This window comes from Amphibalanus amphitrite, unplaced genomic scaffold (assembly GCF_019059575.1).
Source record: "Amphibalanus amphitrite isolate SeventyFive unplaced genomic scaffold, NRLGWU_Aamphi_draft 000011F_arrow, whole genome shotgun sequence".
In the NCBI taxonomy this organism is placed as follows: Eukaryota; Metazoa; Arthropoda; class Thecostraca; order Balanomorpha; family Balanidae; genus Amphibalanus; species Amphibalanus amphitrite.
In genome coordinates this window covers 1-20,761 of record NW_024881507.1, presented here as the reverse complement: position 1 = coordinate 20,761, position 20,761 = coordinate 1, and the positions used below count along the sequence as shown (strand labels likewise).

The following is a 20,761-nucleotide window of genomic DNA, read 5'->3' as shown; positions in this document are numbered from 1 at the left end:
TAAGTAAAGCCGATTGAAAGATATCTATGTCAATAAGGTTCATTTCACACCTCGCATAGGTCTAACGGTATGTTTGTTATCTTACCACGTGGGCTTCACTCCAGCATGCCCGGATGGAACTGAGCCTTTCGCCTAGAAAATCTCACATTTTAATCGTACTTGGCACTTGGTACTTAAATCGTGATCAAGCCTAAAATAGAATATGTTTTTGAGACAAGAGATCCGTGATATGTGATGCACAAATTGTAAGAACTAAACCGTTGGTAAAGCGTGCAAAGAGATAAACAATATAGGTAACAACAACTCTTTAACCTTGCCGATCTCTCGACTGAATCCGTCTGTCGCCGACCGTAACGAGCCTCTGGTGGAGGCTGGGACATTTCTTGTAGCGGAGGAAAACGTATAGTTATTAATTGCTCTTTTTATTTTTTTAACCTCAGTCATAGATGAGCCTCACTCTCAGTTTTCTTGATAAATATCAAAATCTCGCGTGCTAAGTCAGAAATTAATCACCGTCAATACAGCACCAATATTGCTTTTTAAAGCAGGAAATCGGAACAAGTTTATAAAGTGAACGTAGCGGAGGGACTAAGCTGTTGTGTCTGAGCGTCTTACCGACACGGAGGCTCGCGCCGATCGGCCGCAGCTCTCAAGGACCCGGTCGGAGTTACGGGGACAGTCTCACCGCGATATAAACCACTGGGCAGTGTCGGGGACCGCCGGTGCAGCTCCCAGCTCGTCCGCTGACACTCCGCCGGGCCGGCTGACCTTGCGGAAGCCGTGGGCGCACGGTGGACGCGGTTACTGCCTTGTCGCGGGCGTCTGTACAGCTGCAACGCCCTTGACGGCGGGATGCAGCGAAGGAACGGGAAGGCCGCCTGGCCCTGCGGAAATGGCCTGGAGCCAGCACGCCAGGGTCCAAATAAATACTGCAATGGTTCGAGTGGTTATGTCAGATCGTCACGGTACCAATGAGATCTCGTCGCTCAAATTACACGCCATTATTGGCCCAGATAAATGACGTTGATGTCTAGGCATGCCGCAACGTCAGGCTGATGGGTCATTGCGATCGCTGGGCGGTCTACCAGCCTGTCGATAACACTGCGGTGCCTACACATTTATACAATATGTGCGCTTGTCCAGCTACTGCACCGGAAAATTCATATTGCTTTGTTCATTTTGTTACATTACATAAGTACATATAGGTAGGTAATTGGGAAGACCTAGCCCGGCTTGTTCTTCGATGGTCATTGGTAGCAAATGGTCGTTACCATTTTCTCGACCAATTGTTTTAATCTTTGTCAACCGTGACTCACACTCACGTGTGGCTGCCCAGTCAATACCGTCTCACAGCGGCCGTCCCGCAGGTGGCCACGCCGGTGGACCTGCGGCACCACGAGGCTGCCGGCGGCGACGCGCGCCTCGCCAACACCTTCTCCCTGTCGCACGTGCCGCTACCGACGCGCACTGAGGGCGCCGTGCCGCGACTCTGGGCCGCTCGCCGTGTCATGGATGACCTGAAGACGTCGGCAGACAGGGCCGTCAGCCGGCTGCTGACACGTGCCTTCTATACGCTGCTGCCGGCCTCCTGGGCGCACCGGCTGGCGCAGCGCTCGCTGCTGCTGCCATCTACCGTGCTGCTGGCGAACCTCGCCGGCCCCGAGGCTCCCATTCAGGTGGGTAGCTCGGGTTACGGACAAAAGTACGTATCGCTAAAGTACGTAGGACAAAAGTACGTAAGCAAAAGTACGTAGGATTAAAGTACGTATCGCAAAAGTACGTACAGTATAAAGTACGTATGGACAAAAGTACGTCAGGGACAAAAGTACGTATCGCAGAAGTACGTACAATATAAAGTACGTATGGACAAAAGTGCGTCAAGGACAAAAGTACGTATCGCAGAAGTACGTCCAGTATAAAGTACGTATGGACAAAAGTACGTCAGGGACAAAAGTACGTATCGCAGAAGTACGTACTGTATAAAGTACGTATGGACAAAAGTACGTCAGGGACAAAAGTACGTATCGCAGAAGTACGTAGGGCATAAAGTACGTATGGAAAAAAGTACGTCACGGACAAAAGTACGTATAGCTAATGTACGTAGGGTAAAAAGTACGTATGGACAAAAGTACGTCACGGACAAAAGTAGGTACGTCACGGACAAAAGTACGTATCGCAGAAGTACGTAGGGTATAAAGTACGAATGGGCAAAAGTACGTCACGTACAAAAGCCTACGCTTAGCAAATGTACGTAGGGTATAAAGCCTTGGGCAAGACGCCCCAGATAATTTATTTTGCTAGATAGGTACCTACTTTGGTCTCACATCACCTGGAAGGCCAAATTTGTGCTCAATGTGTTCTTTGGACATTTTACTTTAAATTCCACCCTTCAAATTCATTCACTTATGATCGGACTCCCAGCTAGGAAGTGCTTTATGAAGCAACTGCAAATGGGGCATTTTCCCCCAACCCCAGGGCAAAACGCCCCACGGCCTGAGGCAAGAGGCCCCATACACTAGACCCTCGCGGGCCCGGGGGGCGTTTTTCGCCCCCCCCCCCGGCAAATATTTGCGATAGCTCCCGAACGCTTAGGGATAGGATAGGAAAGCGAAACTTTCAGTACCTTTTCTCCCATCAATTTGACATCTTCTGAAGAAAAAGAAATTGGACCTAGCCACATTGATGACGTCACAAAGTCGATTTTTCTAGACCCCTGCACGGCAAACTTCGGTGTCACAGACGCGAACTTCAAATAGCTGCTAAAAATAGTTTTAGAGATAAAGACAAATTACGAGCACGGTTGTGTAGCGTTTGACCTAGAGAAAAATACAAAATTAGTTTTAGTGACCTGAGGTCAGAACTCAGAGGTCAGGTCAACGACCCCAAGCTGTGGTTTTAGTTTTTCGCAAATAACTTCGACAAAAATGGTCCTAGAGCTACGTAGCTACGAGCTACGGCAGTGGTACCATCGCATTTGCCTTGTCAAGCCGCGTCGAACGATATATATTTTGTTTGGAAAAGGGCAAGTTTTATGTTGACCTCATGTGACCTCGAATGACCTTTGGTTGACCTTGACACATCAAAAGTCGTTTATGATGGATTCGTACCCGCTGATCACGAATCTGGCATCTATTTTCCTCTAAGCCTTTATTTAGAGCCCCCGGATGGCAAAATTGTCTTATTTATTATTACTACCTTAAATCAGTGAAATAGCCTCTAGCAAGGACTCTCTTCTGTGACCTTGACCTTTGAGCAGCCTTGTATCGTAAGATGAACCACAAATAGGGACCTGATAAGCCTCAAAACATTTCAAAACATCTTGGAAGTTGACACGCAAGATGTACGAAAAAGTGCAAAGTTTGAGGTCAATTTTGAGCATGACCTTGACCTTGACCTTTGATGTTGAGCACATTTTCGGAGTTCTCAGATTCTCTTCTTTCGTTTGACACCCAATTTTGCCGGTTTTATGCATCCTTGCATCCTGCCGTCCTCTAGAACGCTCACTTTGAGATCACTACACATGTGGCCGGTTTTTGCCTTTGACCTTGACCTCTGACCTTGGAAATTGACCTGAGGTAAAAAATTTTGGGTGCTTTAGAATCGTCTCGTAAGGACCTTTCGTTTGGTATTGCTTTTGTTTGCGTAGCTCCCTTATTTACGGAGTTAGATAGGGGGGGGGGGGCGAAAACGCCCCTCCCCGGGCTGCGGTGGTTGGAATTACCCCCCGGGCCCGGCCGGGTTACCAGAAGAGAGGATCTTTCCCCAGAACCCTGCCAGTTCCGAGAAACATCGGTGAGGCGTTTTACCTCGGCGGGGCGACTTGCCCCGGTTTACCCTACGTGTGGACAAAAGTGCCTACGTCACGGACAAAAGTACGTATAGCAAATGTACGTAGGGTATTAAGTACGTACCCCACCCTTGGGTTAAGTTGATCAATGTGTAATACCTTTCTTATTCTTTATTTAATGAGCATTTGCTACAAGGCAAAGCAAAATTTCTCGATGAGTAAATGGGCAAAATGGACAAAGCTATATTATTTGGTATATGTATGAATTTATCATGAGTTCCCTGTAGTATGGCAACAGAACAGCAATAAAGAAAAAGTGGCTCAACTTACACTACTATACCCTACTTCTAGCATACGTACTTTATACACTACGTACTTTGGCATACGAACCGTACGTACTTTTGGCATACGTACTTTTTACACTAAATACGTACTTTTGCATACGAATTTTTGCGTACGAACATTTGCGTACGTACTTTTGGCATACGTACTTTATACACTACGTACTTTTGCATACGTACTTTTGCATACGAACATTTGCGTACGTACTTTTGGCATACGTAATTTATACACTACGTACTTTTGCATACGAACTTTTGCGTACGAACATTTACGTACGTACTTTTGGCATACGTACATTTTACACTACGTACTTTTGCATACGTATTTTTGCGTACGAACATTTGCGTACGTACTTTTGGCATACGTACTTTATGCACTACGTACTTTTTCATACGTACTTTTGCGTACGAACATTTGCGTACGTACTTTTGACATACGTACTTTATGCACTACGTACTTTTGCATACGTACTTTTGCGTACGAACATTTGCGTACGTACTTTTGGCATACGAACTTTATCGCCTACGTATATTTGCGTACGAACATTTGCATACGTACTTTTGTCCTACGTACTTTAGCGATACGTACTTTAGTCCTAAAATCGGGTAGCTCTCACGTCGGTGTTCACTGTGCCTTGTTAAATGTTCGTACTTGTGGGTTTAGATGGGATGGGCTTAGAATTCACATGGGAGTCTCGAGCCAAGGTCATGCCCGCAAGCGGTTCTCGCTATTATGGAGTGGTGTGCAATGTGCACACCTTTTAACGTGCATTAGCGTTACGAGTGCTGGAAATAGCCCCATCCTCAATGCAATGCGTAGATAACAGCGGAAATAGTCACAACACCATCTAACGTTAAGCCGCTCTCTCCGTTTCTGACTACACAGTACACATGTAGTTAAATGAGGATTCCCTTCATGCAGCTCCCTACGTACGATTATATATTTTTTACATGTTCATTGTTCATATATGCCGGCATACCAAATTTTCGTTCACATTTGCCTTGAAAGTCTTTGACAATGACAGTTATTGGCAAGCACCAGCGGATTCGGCCTTAATAGCTCCCAAAGTTCATGCAAATATTTCGTTTCTGTATTAAATTCAGACCGGTTTCGAATCACAAGATTCATCTTCAGTGACAGAACTATTTTTAAATTGATACAGGACACATCTTCAAACACACTTTTGATAATGAAATATATCGCACACGCACATGCAATAGTTCGAATTCAGCAATAGTTCGAATTCAGCTTCATATTACTTTTGATTCCATCAAAAGAAAAACTCTATTTCGTTTCTTTCATTTGAATTTTTTTGTGGTAAGTTAACTTTCCTCTATGATAGTTACCACTGACCGAACAGAAAAATTCCGAGTTTAGCTAATAAGGAATTAATCAGTTTATGAACAAACGTTTGCTTTTTTATCGTAAAAAGTTATCAGCATACCCCTTCCGTGGGGCAAATAAGCTGCTTTGCACATATAAAATGAAAACGAATTCCCTGGGGCGCCAGTCCTCCTCTGACCGGGTGAACACTGGACGCATAGCGCCCGTTCAGTTGCAGCACCGGGACGCAGACTGAGAGAGGCGATAAATGCTGTGCCGCAAAGCACCTACGCTCGCGGCACAGTCTACCCTCGGTAAATATCCAGAAAATGATCCGACTGAGCTGTCAGAATTCGTTCGGGGGCAGGACGGACAACGTCAATGCCCGCTAATACTTGAGCTTGTTGTTGTTTTTTTGTTTGTTTGTTTTATGCTCTGCCGTTTGGTAACACCTCTCCTAGGTGAATCGTGAATGTCTCATCCTTTGTTTACTTACAGCAGTATCTTCCTACAATCTTCTGACAGTTGCATTGAAATCGTCTTCAAATAGCGTTTTAGTCGAATGCTTGCACCATAGGACGGTGACCTACTTCTTCGGCAGATCGACTGTTATTAAGATGTTTCATCCATGGGTGGAGAACCTGCCCCGGCCACCCCGGCCGTGGCCGGGGTAACTTTCAGCCTACCCCGGCGCGGCCGGGGTAACTTTTACACTCTTGTAAATCCTAGAAGCTGTCTCCAAACGAGAAAAGAAAACTCGTTCTTCAAATGTTCACTGCCATGGGGATGGGCGTAATATTGCAAATCAGGTAACTATTTGCTTAACATACCATAATCTCCAACCCCAGGACCCGCGTGTGGTCGCCAATGCTGCTCTCAAATCGGGTTCAGTTTCGAAAATTTGGCGCGTTTTCGGCGCACTTTTTCTGAAACAATGCTTGACCTCGCTGCCTTTGACTGGCCTGCCAGTGCCAAAGAACGCAACCATACCTGTTTATAAGCGTACTTGTCAGGATGCTCATAAACACCGAGCGTCCGTTGCACGCTTCGAAATCGGACTGTTGTAACCGGGACGCGTACTCTTGCCACGCGGAGTCCAACGCTCTACCGACTGAGCTGCGAGACCGGGACCGGTCGATATTCCTGGATCAACTCCCTGTTTGTTTTATAGGAGGTTGAGCTGCCCAACATTGAAGAAGGCTGCGTAAGGAGTTTGCTTATGATGACCGTTGACAACAATGTGAGCATATCGTCTCCGACTATTGGTCGCCGGCCGGGGTAACTTTTTCAAACATTCTCCACCCATGGTTTCATCCGTCATTTCCTATCGATCGACAAATACGATAATGTTTTTCTCATGTCCTATCAAGATCATGAGGCGATAACCTACATTTAACACTTATATATAGTAAATATGCCTCTTTCCTCAATAAGGCAGGTGTCATCATATGCGGTAAATTTCTATTATTGATGTGAGTGTATACTTTTCCGTGAATTGAACACATGTTTGGTGAGGCGACTCCACCGTGAGACCCAGAACATCTATCTGTGCCCTCCCTCTGTCGCGGTGCAACATACCACTGCTGTCTTTACGCCCGGTGCCTGCTCCCCCCCCCGCCGCCAGCTCGGTGGATGCCAGGTGCGCGCCATGTTCACGCTGATGCCGCCACCGGCGTCAGCGCACGCCTCCATCAGCGTCATCACGTACGGCGACACGGTGAACGTCTGTGTAGTAAGCCGGGCTGCCGGTGGCGGCCGGCCCGCGCGCCGCCTCCTCACCGAGCTCCGCAGACAGGTCAGTGGCGCTGTGACGTCACTGGGTCAGTGGCGATGTGACGTCACCGGGTCAGTTGGCTGTGGCGTCACCAGATCGGTGGGATGGCGTCAGTTTTGTGCAGCGCTGGCCGCAGAAGCGTCGGATTATTTGCCGTTGTTGAGCGTAAAAAGGTAATGAATTTAGAGCCACTCTGGTCTTTTTCGGGTAGGGATGAGCATATGCATGTTGGAGTAACCACTGGATTTGTTTTCTAGCTGATGATCGTGCATACCGTCCCCCTATGGGGCTCTGACTCGGCCCGTCTGTGAGATGCTGTCAGGGCCCGTCTGTGAGACTCTGCAACTGGATCCGTTTGCGGGCCTCCGACTGTGTCCGTTTTTCCAGCTGAGGACCATGTACCGCTTACTCCGTCACCGCCGGTGCAGCAGGGACGGCGGCAGAGCGACTCTCAGTCCCAACAGCTCGCCCGCGCCGGCCAGGTCAACACACGAGGTCAGTGGGCGACCCGGCCAGGTCAACACACGAGGTCAGTAGGTGACCCGGCCAGGTCAACACACGAGGTCAGTGAGCGACCCGACCAGGTCAACACACGAGGTCAGTGGGCGACCCGGCCAGGTCAACACACGAGGTCAGTGGGCGTCCCGGCCAGGTCAACACACGAAGTCAGTCGGTAGCGCGGCCGGCGAGCAACATAGCCCCAGTCTATACACTAACACGGGATCAGTTTGTAATGCTGCAGAATGGATGCAATGACCGATCCATTGGGGGGGGGGGGGCTATCAACGATTGACGCAACCGTATGCGTCAGATTTAGTCGTTTTTCACCCCGTGCAAAAACAAAAAAAAAAATAATTATAAGGAGAGAGGATTTGATAATTTGTAATAAAGCCCAATTTGACAATAATTTTGAGATATAATTAAGTAAAGTAGCCTTACTCAGACAATTTTAACATACAATTGTAAGAAAAGGTCTGATAATTTTGAGGAGCTCCTCAGAATTATCAGGCCTTTTCTTAAGTTTTTTATGTTAATTACGAGAGTAAGGCTACTTTTCTTGATTATATGTTTAAGCATGTCTCTCAAAACAGTGCTTACAACAAAACAGACTAAAAATGTTGAGAAACTGATTAGGAAGAATCTCATCAGCAGTCTTTTATAGGACCCTCTTTCTGGATCCGTACATAAATGGCTGAAAGAGCTATTTTAGAGGTTCATCTACGAAATACTTACTAGATAAATATTCATAAATCATAATGCCTGGTGTTGCAACCCATTATCCATCAAATGTAAATTCGAGACTCGAGTATAATACAATGGTCAATTATAGGACTCATTTCCATGCTGGAGACGATTTGAAACGATAACGCTTCGGCGTCATCTTCTGGAGGCACCGTTAGGTAAAGGTTATAGCGACTCACTTCGGTCGCTATTTTTTGGCGGGGGCTCTGGAAAAGGTTTTAGAGAGCCAGAGAGGAGTGCCAGATCCCTCAGCCGCCGACGGGGCAGGCTTGGGAAAACACTCCAGAACTGTAGTGCGGTTCGGCACGGCTGAAGGAGGGGGACGTCCGAGAAAGAAAAACATTTGGGACGAAAGCGGCCCGGTCGATACAGAAGAGTCGAAGAGGTCACGGAGCGGCTTGCTACTCCTCTCCGCTGTCACTACTTATACTATACATGGGCACCTATTTCTGCATCTCAAATTGTTTATGCTGACACTAAAGACAAGAATATTTTTTCTTTATTACAAGCTTCTGCACGCTGGCACTAAGAAAACAAAGATGGTTCGACGAAGACCGTCTGGCGTCTATACCCACACATTTTTTTTCAGTACTTCTACAGCCTCTAACGTTTTTTTTTTATAAATATTTTCACCGCATCTGGATCTCTTTCTGCCTTCTGGGACCTTTTCTGGGCCGTTTTAGCTTTCAGTAAAATTTAGGTATATGATGGTTAGGGTTTACTAAAATGTTTACTAAATACCGGGCCTGTCTAGTTTCTGACGCGCTCTGACGGGTCACTCTGTGCTGTCGACAGCTGCAGGAGCGGCTGAGTGGGGTGCAGAGTCAGCTGCAGGCGTTACGAGCGACATCCACCGCCGACGACTCGGAACAGGAGCTGTGTGAGGACCGGCAGCACGCGGCGCGCCTGCAGCGCGAGTTTGCTGAACTGCTGACGGAGCTGCAGCGGCGCCGCTCTCCACTAGGTGGCGGCGCCGTCGTCACCTGCGAGGTGAGAGGTGGCGTCAGAGCTCACCGTCTGCCGGTGTGTGTGTGCTTACCAAGTTCAGAGAGCACTTACGGGTGCTCACTGAATCAACATCATTATTAAGTCAACATTATGATGAAGCGAATACTAGCCAGGGAACTAAAAAGAGCGGAACATTAAGTTTACACGTACCTTAGTAAGTCTGGCTCTCCGTTGCCGGCGTTGCCACCAGTGTCCAGGAAGCCTAGAAAGGCACCGGTGGCATGTAATTATACCTACCAAGCTTACTTAGGATGGCTTTCCCCAGTTTACTCGGAGCAAGCACAATGCTAAATAAGTCTATGTTCGCTTGATATAGAAGTGAGGAGGCATTCGCACACAAAGAAACATCCCTACAAATAGATTGACAGGCAGACAGACAGCGAGGACAGCGACCGTCACAGTCTGCCATGTAGACGGACTAGCAGACAGTGGCTGACCTGGGCTGGTGTGCCATGTCAGGCGGAGGCGGCAGAGGTGGAGCTGCGCCGGCCCAAAAAGCTGACGGTCGTGTCTCGCCAGAGCTCCACCAGTTCAGCCTCGTCCCAGAGCAGGCCGCTACCGTTCGGCGACGCCGAGGACCTACGGTGAGCAGAGAGGGAGAGGGAGACGGAGACGGAGACGGAGAGGGAGAGGGAGAGGAAGCGGGAGAGGGAGAGGGAGAGGGAGAGGGAGAGGGAGAGGGAGAGGGAGAGGGAGAGGAATAGGAAGTGGAAGATGAAGAGGAGGAGGAAGAGGAAGAGGGAGAGGGAGAGGGAGAGTGATGGGAAGCGAATGTCAACATTTTTTTTTTGGCTCGCTGGATGGAGCCTACAAGAATAACAACAATCACCAGCATTTATAGACACAGGGTCATAAATGCAATATGCATTTAATTGTCAAAGCGGAGTTGTACTTCCCTGTGTCACAAGTAAAACCTGGCTCTTTAGCAGATCACTAAAATGGCAAAAGTGTGTTTCGATCTTGACTGATATTCGTGGTGCGGATTCGTCACGCAGACCGAGGCTGGTAGACCCCTGGCTTATAAGGTTTATTCCGCGACATTTAACGCGGTGCTCATGGTTGTGATGCTCCTAGGTCGATGGGCTCGATGACATCGGTGTCATCGGATGCCTCTGTGCGCGGCAGTCCCCTTGCGCGACAGCCGGCCGCTCCGGGGCACGGGCCGGTCAGGAGCGTCGCCCAGACCCACGGGAGCGTCGCCCAGACCCACGGGCCGGCCAGGAGCGTCAGCCTGGCGCACGGGCCAATCAGGAGCGCGGCCCACCCTGTGTCTCAGTTCAGTCCACCGGTGCAGCAGCGCTCCTGACACCCCGTGACCTTCCACCGGTGCAGCAGCGCTTCTGACACCCCATGACCTGAACAGCAAACCGCTGCCGCTGCCACTCGCTCCGCGGATGTGGCGGCGCTACTGCTGACTCTATAATGTGCATTTTAATACAGATTAGTGAATTAATGCCTACTCGTATGCTGTGACATTCCCAATTCATGCATTGATCAATAAATGCAGCATGTTTAAAATAGATCCGACGCATGACAAGAATTAGGAGCAGCTGTTTTAACTGGACATTAGTATACACCGCCCAGTGCATTCGCTGAGAATTTGTCGTTTTGAAGGTTGCCGTACACAAATTTAAATTTGTAAGCGGCTCTATGACTCTAGTCTCTATGTAAAATTGAATTGTAACACTTTTGTAGCGCTTATTGCGGCGGCGTCCGTTGACCTACGGTGATCAATATTTCAGGGTGTGTCAACATAGCTCGTATTAGATTTTGAGCATGATGCAGCTTGGGGTGCGCCCTTGGCGCGTGCTCACGTGCACCATAAGGTGAACATTGGAAACGGCTAAAACAGACTATTGCTTGGAAACGGTAAGGGCTACGGAGGCGAACTTTTCGCTACAGGCGTTGGACGCGTGCACTCATTTGTCGTATCAACTTTTCGAGGGGTGAGGTCAGCGGTTTTGATTTGGTGGGCGTGTTGGTGGAGCTTCTCCAGGGAAGTTGGTGGGGCAAAAAGTCGTCAAACCTACAATGTCCGATTATTAAGATAAATACAATGGCAATGCTACACTGAATCAATTCTTTTCATCACAGAGGTAACATTTTACATTACAAAGACATTAAGCTCCGCAATTGCAATACGAAAAAAAATTATTAAAGAATTATAAAAAAGAAAAAAGATTTATAACAAAATCCTACAAATCAGCCAATGTTGGTGGGGCCAAGATTCTTACAGATAAGATTGGGACACCAGTCACGTGACCCTTTTTCCTGCTTTTCCCAACCCTCCTCACGTTTTCATAAACCTTGATTTATTCTTTGAAACACTTTGCGCAGAGGCGTTTGTAGTTAATTTATTTACAAAAACTAATTCAATGATATTTGAAATGAACAAACACATATTTACTCGCAATCTCAAACAAAAGTTGAATTTATTCGCGTTTCATTAGATTAATCAGCTGGCAGCCATCATCCATATTCCATCGTCCTCGATGTAGTCGAACTTGGCGCACTCGGATAGTGTTCGAAATTTGTGACGCTTACTAGTTGCTATGGCGACCGGGCAGTACCTACGCTTTTCATTCGTCAACAAGTGCTCGCGGTCACACTTTTGAACACAGTCTTTATGCGTCAGTTTGTGTGACGCGTCATATCTAAAACACATTTCGTGAGCCTCCAAAGCCATTCAATTCATCTCCTTCAAAAGAAGTGTTTTGTATTATTTTCGATATCTTTTTTTGGGCTTAATTGCTAGCTCCATTCATCGTATCTTGCGTGAGGATAGTCATCACTCGGGGACCAGTCGTTGAAAGCTCTCTCTCTCTCTCTCTCTCTCTCTCTCTCTCTCTCTCTCTCTCTCTCTCTCTCTCTCTCTCTCTCTCTCTCTCTCTCTCTCTCTCTCTCTCTCTCTCTCTCTCTCTCTCTCTCTCTCTCTCTCTCTCTCTCTCTCTCTCTCTCTCTCTCTCTCTCTCTCTCTCTCTCTCTCTCTCTCCTCTCTCTCTCTCGCTCTCTCTCTCTCTCTCTCCCTCCCTCCCTCCCTCCCTCCCTCTCTCTCTCTCTCTCTCTCTCTCTCTCTCTCTCTCTCTCTCTCTCTCTCTCTCTCTCTCTCTCATCCAAACGATGCATGATTGCATTTCTTTAATTCTGTGCGATCATTTTGCAATGTAACATAGACGCCTCCAGCCCTTTATTTTTTCATCCTAGTCAACATAAATTAGGTACTCTATAATTATTCGTAAAGAGTTCGTCCAATAAATGTCGATGTCACCTTCATTTATTATTGAAAAGCCAATTCACCTTTTATTACACAAAATAGACATGACGGGTTTACCATTGTCGGATCAATTGCAAATGCAATTGCAAATGCCTACATAGTCCAATATCTCACAAATAACTTGAATATTCAAGTTCTTGAAGACTTTGCCCTTATAGCTGCCGAGACCTTGAAATCTAATTAAGCGCATGTGACAAGTCCTCAGAAATGAAGAAATTACATTCGCGCTCTCTTACTTCTTTTTGAAACATTTAGCACGATAACGGAAGTAGTTACATAGCTGCGACGCTAAAGCGACACCATGCCAAACATCCATCACAGGTATATAAAAAATACAAGCAACGCATTCACTAATGTGAAAACAATCAGCCTGGTCTGACTCGCCATGACCTCCGCGCTGACCTCTTCTACCGGTCTGAACTGCCGTCACGGAACTTAATGCAGCCTGAGCCGTATGCGTGACGCGGCCCGGCCTTGGCGTCCGCAGCGGCCTGCCGTGACGCGTCACGAGCCCGCCGGTCGTGACGCTGCGCAGCTTAGGCGCAGTCACCTGTCACCTGGCACCTGTCACCGACCGTATCAGTAACTAACTACATGCAGTCACATAGCCATTGTCAAATCTCCCCAGCGCTGCGGAACCACCCATCCAGACCACGTAGCTGTGTGGGCTCCGGAGTAGGGAGTCAGCAAGGACAGATGAGACAACCACTAAAACAGCTGCCGATCTCGTCAGCTGTTAATGTCCCGACGACATCGGCATCCGGTGTCGCCGCGGACCGGCTCCATTGTGTGCTCAGAACTGGGGTGGCTCGCCAGTGAAGCGGAGCTGCGGTTTGATGTCGTTTACCGGGAACGGATTGCCGGGCTGTGTACGATCGGACGTCGCCGCCGCTTCGTTGGGCGGCCCCTGGGGCGACTGGAAGCGCTGGGGCCGGACACCGGACGGCTCCGGCCGCCGCGCCCGTCCGCGCCGCAGCTGAGAGGCGTCAATGTACTGAACGCCGCGGGCGGCCGTCTCTCCGCGCTCCGAGCGAGCGCTGGCGCTGCTCGAGCGGGGAGGCCTGCCCTGGAGCTGAGCGGAGCCGCCGCCGCGACCTCTGAACCGCGCCGGAGCGCTGCTCTGAGCTATTCCACGCAGCTGGCGGGCGCCCGGACCACCGAAGCCAGACGACGGGATGCCGGCAAATCCGATATCGGCGGGAGATCCACCCTGCGGGCCTAGAAATGCGCCCGGAGGCAAACCGACGCCCGGAGGAACTCCCGGACCACCAAAACCGAGGGGTGCACCGCGAGGGAGTGGGCCCTGCTGCGTTAGACGCTCAGGGTCGATAAAGCCGCCTGAGGGACCGCCTTGAGGCCCCACAAACCCGTTGGGTCCTCCAAATGTTCCTCCACGGGGTCCGCCTGGTCCGCTTGGTCCACTGGGCCCGAAAGCGTTCTGCGGTCGTCCCGGGCCGAATCCTAGCGGCGGGATTCCCTGTGGTCCAGGACCATTGGGACCACGTCCGCCGGGGCCTCTCAGACCTCGAAATCCAGGCTGAAAGCCACCTGGTCCTCTGTTTCCTGGTCTGAACTTGTTTTGAACATCAGGCCTGCCTCCTGGTTGCTGCTGAGCACGCTGAAACTGGGCGTCAACGTCTCCATTCTCTTGGCGTGAGTCCCCAGACTTAGTGCTGGCTTTGGAGCGAGGCCTATCCAAAAGTTGCTGGTCCTGACCGGGACCTCCACCTCCTAGCTGCCCTTCGCGCTGCTGAGCGAAGGAGTGGCGTCCATCACGCAGCTGATCAAGATTCTGCAGGCCGACCGGTGCGCCGAAGCCCTGCGGTCCCCCTAGTTGGGAAGGACCAGGGGCGGGAGGTCTCTGAATCTGAGGTGGACCAAATCCGGCCGGCGGAGGTCCTCGGAACTGATTAGGTCCTCCTCGCTGCGGTCCTCTGCTGTCCAGTCCCCCAGTTGGGCCGCTGTTGATTCCCTGTTTGCCTCCGCGAGGGCCATCGAACTCGGGAGGAATACCTTGAGCCTCGGGGAACCCTTGCGGAATACCTCGGGGTCCTCCGAAACCGGTCGGCGCGGGTCCTCCAAAGCCCGGTCCACTAGGTGGCGCGGGCCCTCCGAAACTCGGTCCACTGGGTGGCGCAGGTCCTCCGAAACTCGGTCCACTGGGTCCTCCGAAGTTCGGTCTGCCCTGTTTACGTTGTTGGAAGTCTGGCGATGTGATCTGCTGCTTTGGGATGCCCGGTCTGGATGCACTCGGCTCGTCAAAGTCTGGGACGCTAGCCTGCTGCCTCACGACTCCTTGATCGGGCTGTGGCCGCCGGACTCGCTGCCGACCGCGCTGAGGAGCCCGCTGCCGCTGCCGCTCACTTCCGCTCTGCTGCAGACCGGCCTGCGGCCTGCCCTGCCTCGGCCCAGCGCCGAACTGGTCGATACTGTTGGGATCAGCATCAAACCCACTGGGCGACAGGGGGTCCAGGCTGAAGCGTTTCGCGTACTCCGGGTTTGACGAGTCGTTGTTGACCTGTTTGTAGAGGAAGTCGTTGACGAAGTGAAATTCGTTTGAGCGCTTGCAGATGTTGCCCTCGCCAGTGGGCTGGCAGATGAGGTTGATCTGATGGAAGCTCTGTCCGTCGGGACAGACCCAGGAGTGCTTCACGCCGGCAGCGCAGTAGTGGAAGACGGCGCAGTCGACCGTGTCGTCGGCGTAGTAGCCTGTGGCGCTCGGGTCGCACTTGAACTTGGAGATGGCCAGGAGCTCAGACAGTCGGTCCGGACTGGCGTCCTGCTGTCCCTCCTCGTCATTGTAGTCAAACTGAAACAAACCAAGAATAATATCGCCCGTTAGGGTTGTAGAAAACGATCCGATCCCACAACAATAAAAATATCTTCCCATAGGTAAAATGTCTGATTAACATCATATTAGTCAGATGAGTACCTAGTTGATGCCATGGTGGTTTTTACAGTCAGTTCTATGACCAAGCTCAGTAAGCCTAACTGACATGTTTATAAAATACGTAGGATATACGCCAACGTAACGTCTGTGTATTCAGCCTTCGACCTAACGGTGACGCCTCGGTTCAAAGCTTGTTCGTGTAACACGCAGAGGCTCTTCAGTAATCGCAGAGGTGACTCGTGGGTAACTGGAGCGACCCCGAGTTTCACACCACCCTCCAGTGCACCGGAGGGCGGGGATGGGGCCGCATCTAACGCTCGACGGGACACGCTAATTTCACTGCCACTGTCGGCGCCGCCACTACTGACTGCTCGCGCGTCTCCACAGCGGAACGGAGACTGCATACGACAGCGGGCGACGCAGACCTGGTCCGGAATACTATTTCATCTATGTATTAATGAGTTCAATATCATCGTTACTGTTTTATGCGAAGTTGGTTCTACAATGTACGAAGCACACTGCACAGTGCACAATGCACAATGCACATGCCTGTGCGGTCACATATAAATATCTGTTTTGAACACTTCTTCAGCTTTCTTTCTACAAACATATATCAGCTTCATTTTCGCTCGTAAATGAGCAGCATAAGAGGCTCTACAAAGCATTGTTCATTGATGAACAGCTAAAAACGCTCTAAGAACAAACCGACTAAAGAGGAATCAGGAAGTAAAGCTGAACTTTGGTCTGACACATAAAAACGCATACCTATGTAGTGCACATTGCCGTGACGAATGCATAGCGAACGCCGTGGCATAGCGGCGCCCCATTGTTGAGCTGTCCGTGCTCCGGTTCAGACAGTTCCGGGGTCGGCACTGCGCGGAGTCACCCGTCACACTGCTTTATAACAAGGCGCCGAATAGAAGAGTGGACGACAGTGCGGGGACTTTCAGTTCAACTTTGAATACGACATTTTCTATGCAATGATATTCCCGATAACAAAGAATTCAATAATGCACACACGGCACATATACCTCACGTGTAGTCTACACCTATCCTGCAACCATCCGACCGAGCAAAAAGCTGGCATTGTCTGCGTCTTTCGTCACGGCTGCTGCGGCTCCTATTCAAACACATCTGGCGCCGCCGGCTCGGGTGAAGGTCAGATTCAATGCGTGCCACGGTGGTGGCCTGGGGTGATAAGGTCGGACTCTCAGCCATGACACTTGACTTAGCTCACCTCCCTGTGATTGACTCAGTGCAAACAAACAACAACAATGGGGCTGCAATACTGCTGAGAAGGAAGCTGACAGGGTCCAACGCAAGGAAAATAAACGGTTAAGCATGGCAAAAGATCTAAAATAAGTGCTGTAAATTACTGTTTTGTGCTCGTATGTCTACTTTGAATAACTAACGCACGTCTGAAGAGTTGCATGCGTTTTCTCATAAAGGTGTCATGGCGAAACCGCGTGCATGATACTGCAAGCGACAGAGGCTAAAACAGAATTTCGACACTTTCAGCCATGCTATCGTGGATTTCGCTAACAAGCCTCCTGACTGAGACCTGCTGAATGTCGCATGACCGGCAAGATCGCTATCGTTTTTCACGTCCGGACGGTGTCTGCATGTGCCAGTACCTGCTTGCAAGGGCGTGGCATCCGGCATAGGTCGTGACTGTCGGCGAACGCGCCCGCAAAAAGGCCAGCGAGGGAGTCACTCGGGCCCGCAGCGCACCCGGACTTGCACGCTACGAAACGAGGTGGTCTTATCATACGTCTACCACGCAAAAGCAGAATTAGATTTTGGAACAGATAGCTGTCCCAGTTTAGCTGGGAAATTATCCCACGACTGCTGAGACATACCTGGCGTTTTATGATAATCCACTGTGGAGCATTGGGGAATGTTTGCAATCCTTTTTGCAAGCGCCAAATATCCCGAAGTTGGTCACGCCTAAAATTATCACTTCTTATCAGTAGCATGGAGTGTGAGACCCAAGCGAATGGGGACACATGCTCTCGCTAACTAACGGTGATGAACCTGATGCATAGCATTAAGCCTTTTTTATATCACTTCGCATTAACACAATGGTCATGTTTCAGATGAAATAAGCTGCTCTCAGATTGCTGCCAGGTTCAAATTCAAGTCATCATCAGGGGACATGATCTCAAGATGGGCCTAGCTAGCTAGATGCCGAATAATGCGAATGCTGCAAAAGTAATTTAGAGACCGTCCCAAATGGATGAGTAGTTGGGAACTCGTAGGATGTAAGAGTGAAAGTCTAAAGGTTCTGTTGTTCGGTTGACTTACCGAGCCCTCTCCGTCGGATTCATCGTAGGCGATCGACTTGAAGCGGCTCTTGGATCTGTCTGGCCGAGCTGGTGCCGGCTGCGGGGCCCGCTGCTGCTGCTGCTGGACAGGAGCCTTCTGCTGACCGCCGAACTGGTCCCGGGGGTCGCCAAACTGGTCCCTGGGATCACTGAACTGATCCCTGGGCCCTCCGAACTGCTCCCTGGGACCGTCGAACTGGTCCCGGGGATCACTGAACTGGTCCCTGGGACCGTCGAACTGGCGTCGGCCCGGCGGCGGACCACGGAACTGGTCGCGCGGGTCCACGAACTGGTCGCGGGGCGCGTCCTGCTGCCCCCTGAACTGGTCGGCGCCGGAGAGCCGGCCGAGTCTGCCCTCGGCGAACTGTGCCGGAGGTCGCTGCTGGAACCGCGGGCTGTTCTGAGTGGCCTGCAATTGCTGACGCTCCAGCGGTGACCGGGCGTCCGCCACCTCCTCCGGAGCGAAAGTCGCGAGGCGAGGGCCGGAAGCCGGGCTGCTGGAAGTCGGGATGCTGCCCGCGCTGCGGTCCAGGCTGCTGGAAGTCGGCCTGCTGGCGAGGCTGGAAGCCGTCACTTGGCGCGCTGGGAGCGAAGTCGGGAGACTGGAGCGGCCGCTGAGCCGCCTGGAACGACTGCCGAGGCAGCTGTCGCCGCTGCTGCTGCTGCTGCTGCTGCTGCTGCTGCTGCTGCTGCTGCTGTGGTTGATCTTGCAGCGGCCCCGCGCCGGGAGCGTAGTCTACCTGAGCCAGCGAGCTAGCCACCAGGGTGGCCAGCAGCGCTAGCGACCAGCGCATCTGGAAAAAGGAGGCACTACTTAGTCCCGATACTGGGCGGCGACAGACAAGTGTACTTATAGGACGTTATTCACAACTACGAACAATAAAAGACACGACACTGCGGCTGGTAGTGGCCGACAATCTGGTGGCTCCAGGTCAGGAGCCGGGCTAGAGTGCAGGGCTGCAGGGACATCAACTGACGCTGACACCATGTCTCTGACTTTAACCAAGTACCTAAATCTACAGATACCTACATAGTAAATGCTTAGGTATCTAATTTTTATTGGAGACATCTAAAAAGGATGAAATGTACCGAACTCCGGCCAATTAGTCGACTTTTTAACAATGGCGCAGATATTCAGGATCGCTGAAATTGGGCAACCGTCTCGACAGTTTTCTCATTTTATGCGTGTATATAAATTACAGGCATTTTATGTGCGAAAAGAGCCTGCTGCTAATGGCGTATGAAGCAAAGAGACTCTCCTGAGATGAAGCGAAATGACAGTTCGACATTCCTCAAGGGAGCTGCACAATGACCACACCTCATCATACCGTCAAATTATCATAAAAATGCATTACTGGGAAACTGAAACAATGCAAAACATGCATGACATTCAATGACGATGCTAGGACGGCTTCAAACTAATTGGCTCATTTTCTTTCACTTGTTATAAGCCGAACGTCACCAAAAATTTAAACGGTGTAGCGTAGATTAAATAGTTTTGCGCAAATGCCATGTGATTCTTTTCTATCAATCTTTATCGTTTAAGCATGCCTAGAGGTATTTCACTCATCGCCGCTTGAAGTCACGCATTTGCAGATGAACGAGAGTTGTCTTGTGGAACAGGGCCACTGGGCACTGACATTACCTTACACCAAACCACCGGACACTTACTCTGCACATAACTGTCGAGTTAACTCTGCAGTCTGCACGCTGTCGAGAGCGCAAAGAAGTCTGAATTATCTGTTGGTAGTTACTTTTTCATCGGCAAAGTGTAACCGGGGCGGTTATGGAACATCTAACAAGCAATGGAACGGTCAAATTAGCTGTACTCGTATGACAGAAGGTCCCAGTAATTTTGGTCGTCGATATCGGCTTTTTTCTTTTATAAACGACAGGTAACTTGACCTACGATCAGACACGATATGAAATTCAACGAAATGCTTCTGCAGAGTGCAGAGCACTCCATGACCACTGCCAAGCCTGAAGGACCTACATATAATGAATGCATGATATACTGGATCCATGATGAGCACCTGCGTGAAAGCACAATCATCAAGAAGTTAAATTTTGATTAGTAGAAGTATATAGTATACGTTATTCACGGGCGACAGTATGTGGAGTATACAGGGTACACAGTATACAGGGTATACAGTAGGTCTATTAAAAAAGTCCCCAGCACCAGTGGGCGCTGCCTTCGCTGAGCCGAACCCCGTCTGCCCGTCCATATCGCGCCGGGCTCAGGTCAGGTAGGGTCAGCGGGACCGCTCGGTCCGGCCCGCGGGCGGTGGACGGGTGGCCGGTAACGCTTTCCGCCAGCCAGCTGTAGAATCCAACAAACGAGACGGCCACCGCTCAGCGCAGCGAAATCGGTGTTAAAGAATGGCAGTAGATGTTCATGGCCACAATGCTTATGAGATAGTCATTGTTAGCCTGTGCCCCACAGGCCACAGGAATGCCTAGACTCTCGCGCCCTGTTGGAGGGGAAATGGGGATTGAGCATCATTCTTATAACTCAGCTTTGGGCATTTAGTTTTTCTCACAGACTATAACAATACAAAAACAATGTAATAAGACCAGACGTTTCGACAACAAAGTGCTTTCGTCAACGGAAAACAAGATATAGGCTTACATCGATAAAAATATAGAAGATAAAAATATTTTAAAAAATCTATATTTTTTATCGATGTAAAGCCTATATCTTGTTTTCCACTGACGAAGGCACTTTGTTGTCGAAACGTCTGGTCTTATTGCATTGTTTTTTATTGTCATTGTCTGTAAGAAAAACAAAATGTCTAAC

At 49.9% G+C, this 20,761-nt stretch overlaps 2 protein-coding genes across 2 annotated transcripts in view; one reads left to right on the top strand and one right to left on the bottom strand.

Annotated features, from left to right (window-relative positions):
• LOC122381504 (putative diacyglycerol O-acyltransferase Mb3761c) overlaps positions 1 to 10,996 on the top strand; it is a 32,576-nt gene extending 21,580 nt beyond the window's left edge. The window contains exons 3-8 of the mRNA XM_043365748.1: positions 1,368 to 1,676; positions 7,077 to 7,247; positions 7,614 to 7,721; positions 9,264 to 9,458; positions 9,936 to 10,060; positions 10,551 to 10,996. Of these exons, the coding sequence (XP_043221683.1) occupies positions 1,368 to 1,676; positions 7,077 to 7,247; positions 7,614 to 7,721; positions 9,264 to 9,458; positions 9,936 to 10,060; positions 10,551 to 10,782 (1,140 nt within the window). The 3' untranslated portion in view covers positions 10,783 to 10,996. The remainder of the gene's footprint in view (positions 1 to 1,367; positions 1,677 to 7,076; positions 7,248 to 7,613; positions 7,722 to 9,263; positions 9,459 to 9,935; positions 10,061 to 10,550) is intronic.
• A 1,626-nt stretch (positions 10,997 to 12,622) lies between these two features.
• On the bottom strand, positions 12,623 to 18,758 carry LOC122382623 (collagen alpha-1(III) chain-like; the record flags this gene model as incomplete). Its single annotated transcript, XM_043368190.1, has 3 exons — positions 12,623 to 15,559; positions 17,945 to 18,418; positions 18,705 to 18,758. Coding segments are annotated over 3 exons (2,544 nt in total), but the record flags the coding sequence as incomplete, so codon positions are not given.
• Between the last annotated feature and the right edge of the window lie 2,003 nt (positions 18,759 to 20,761).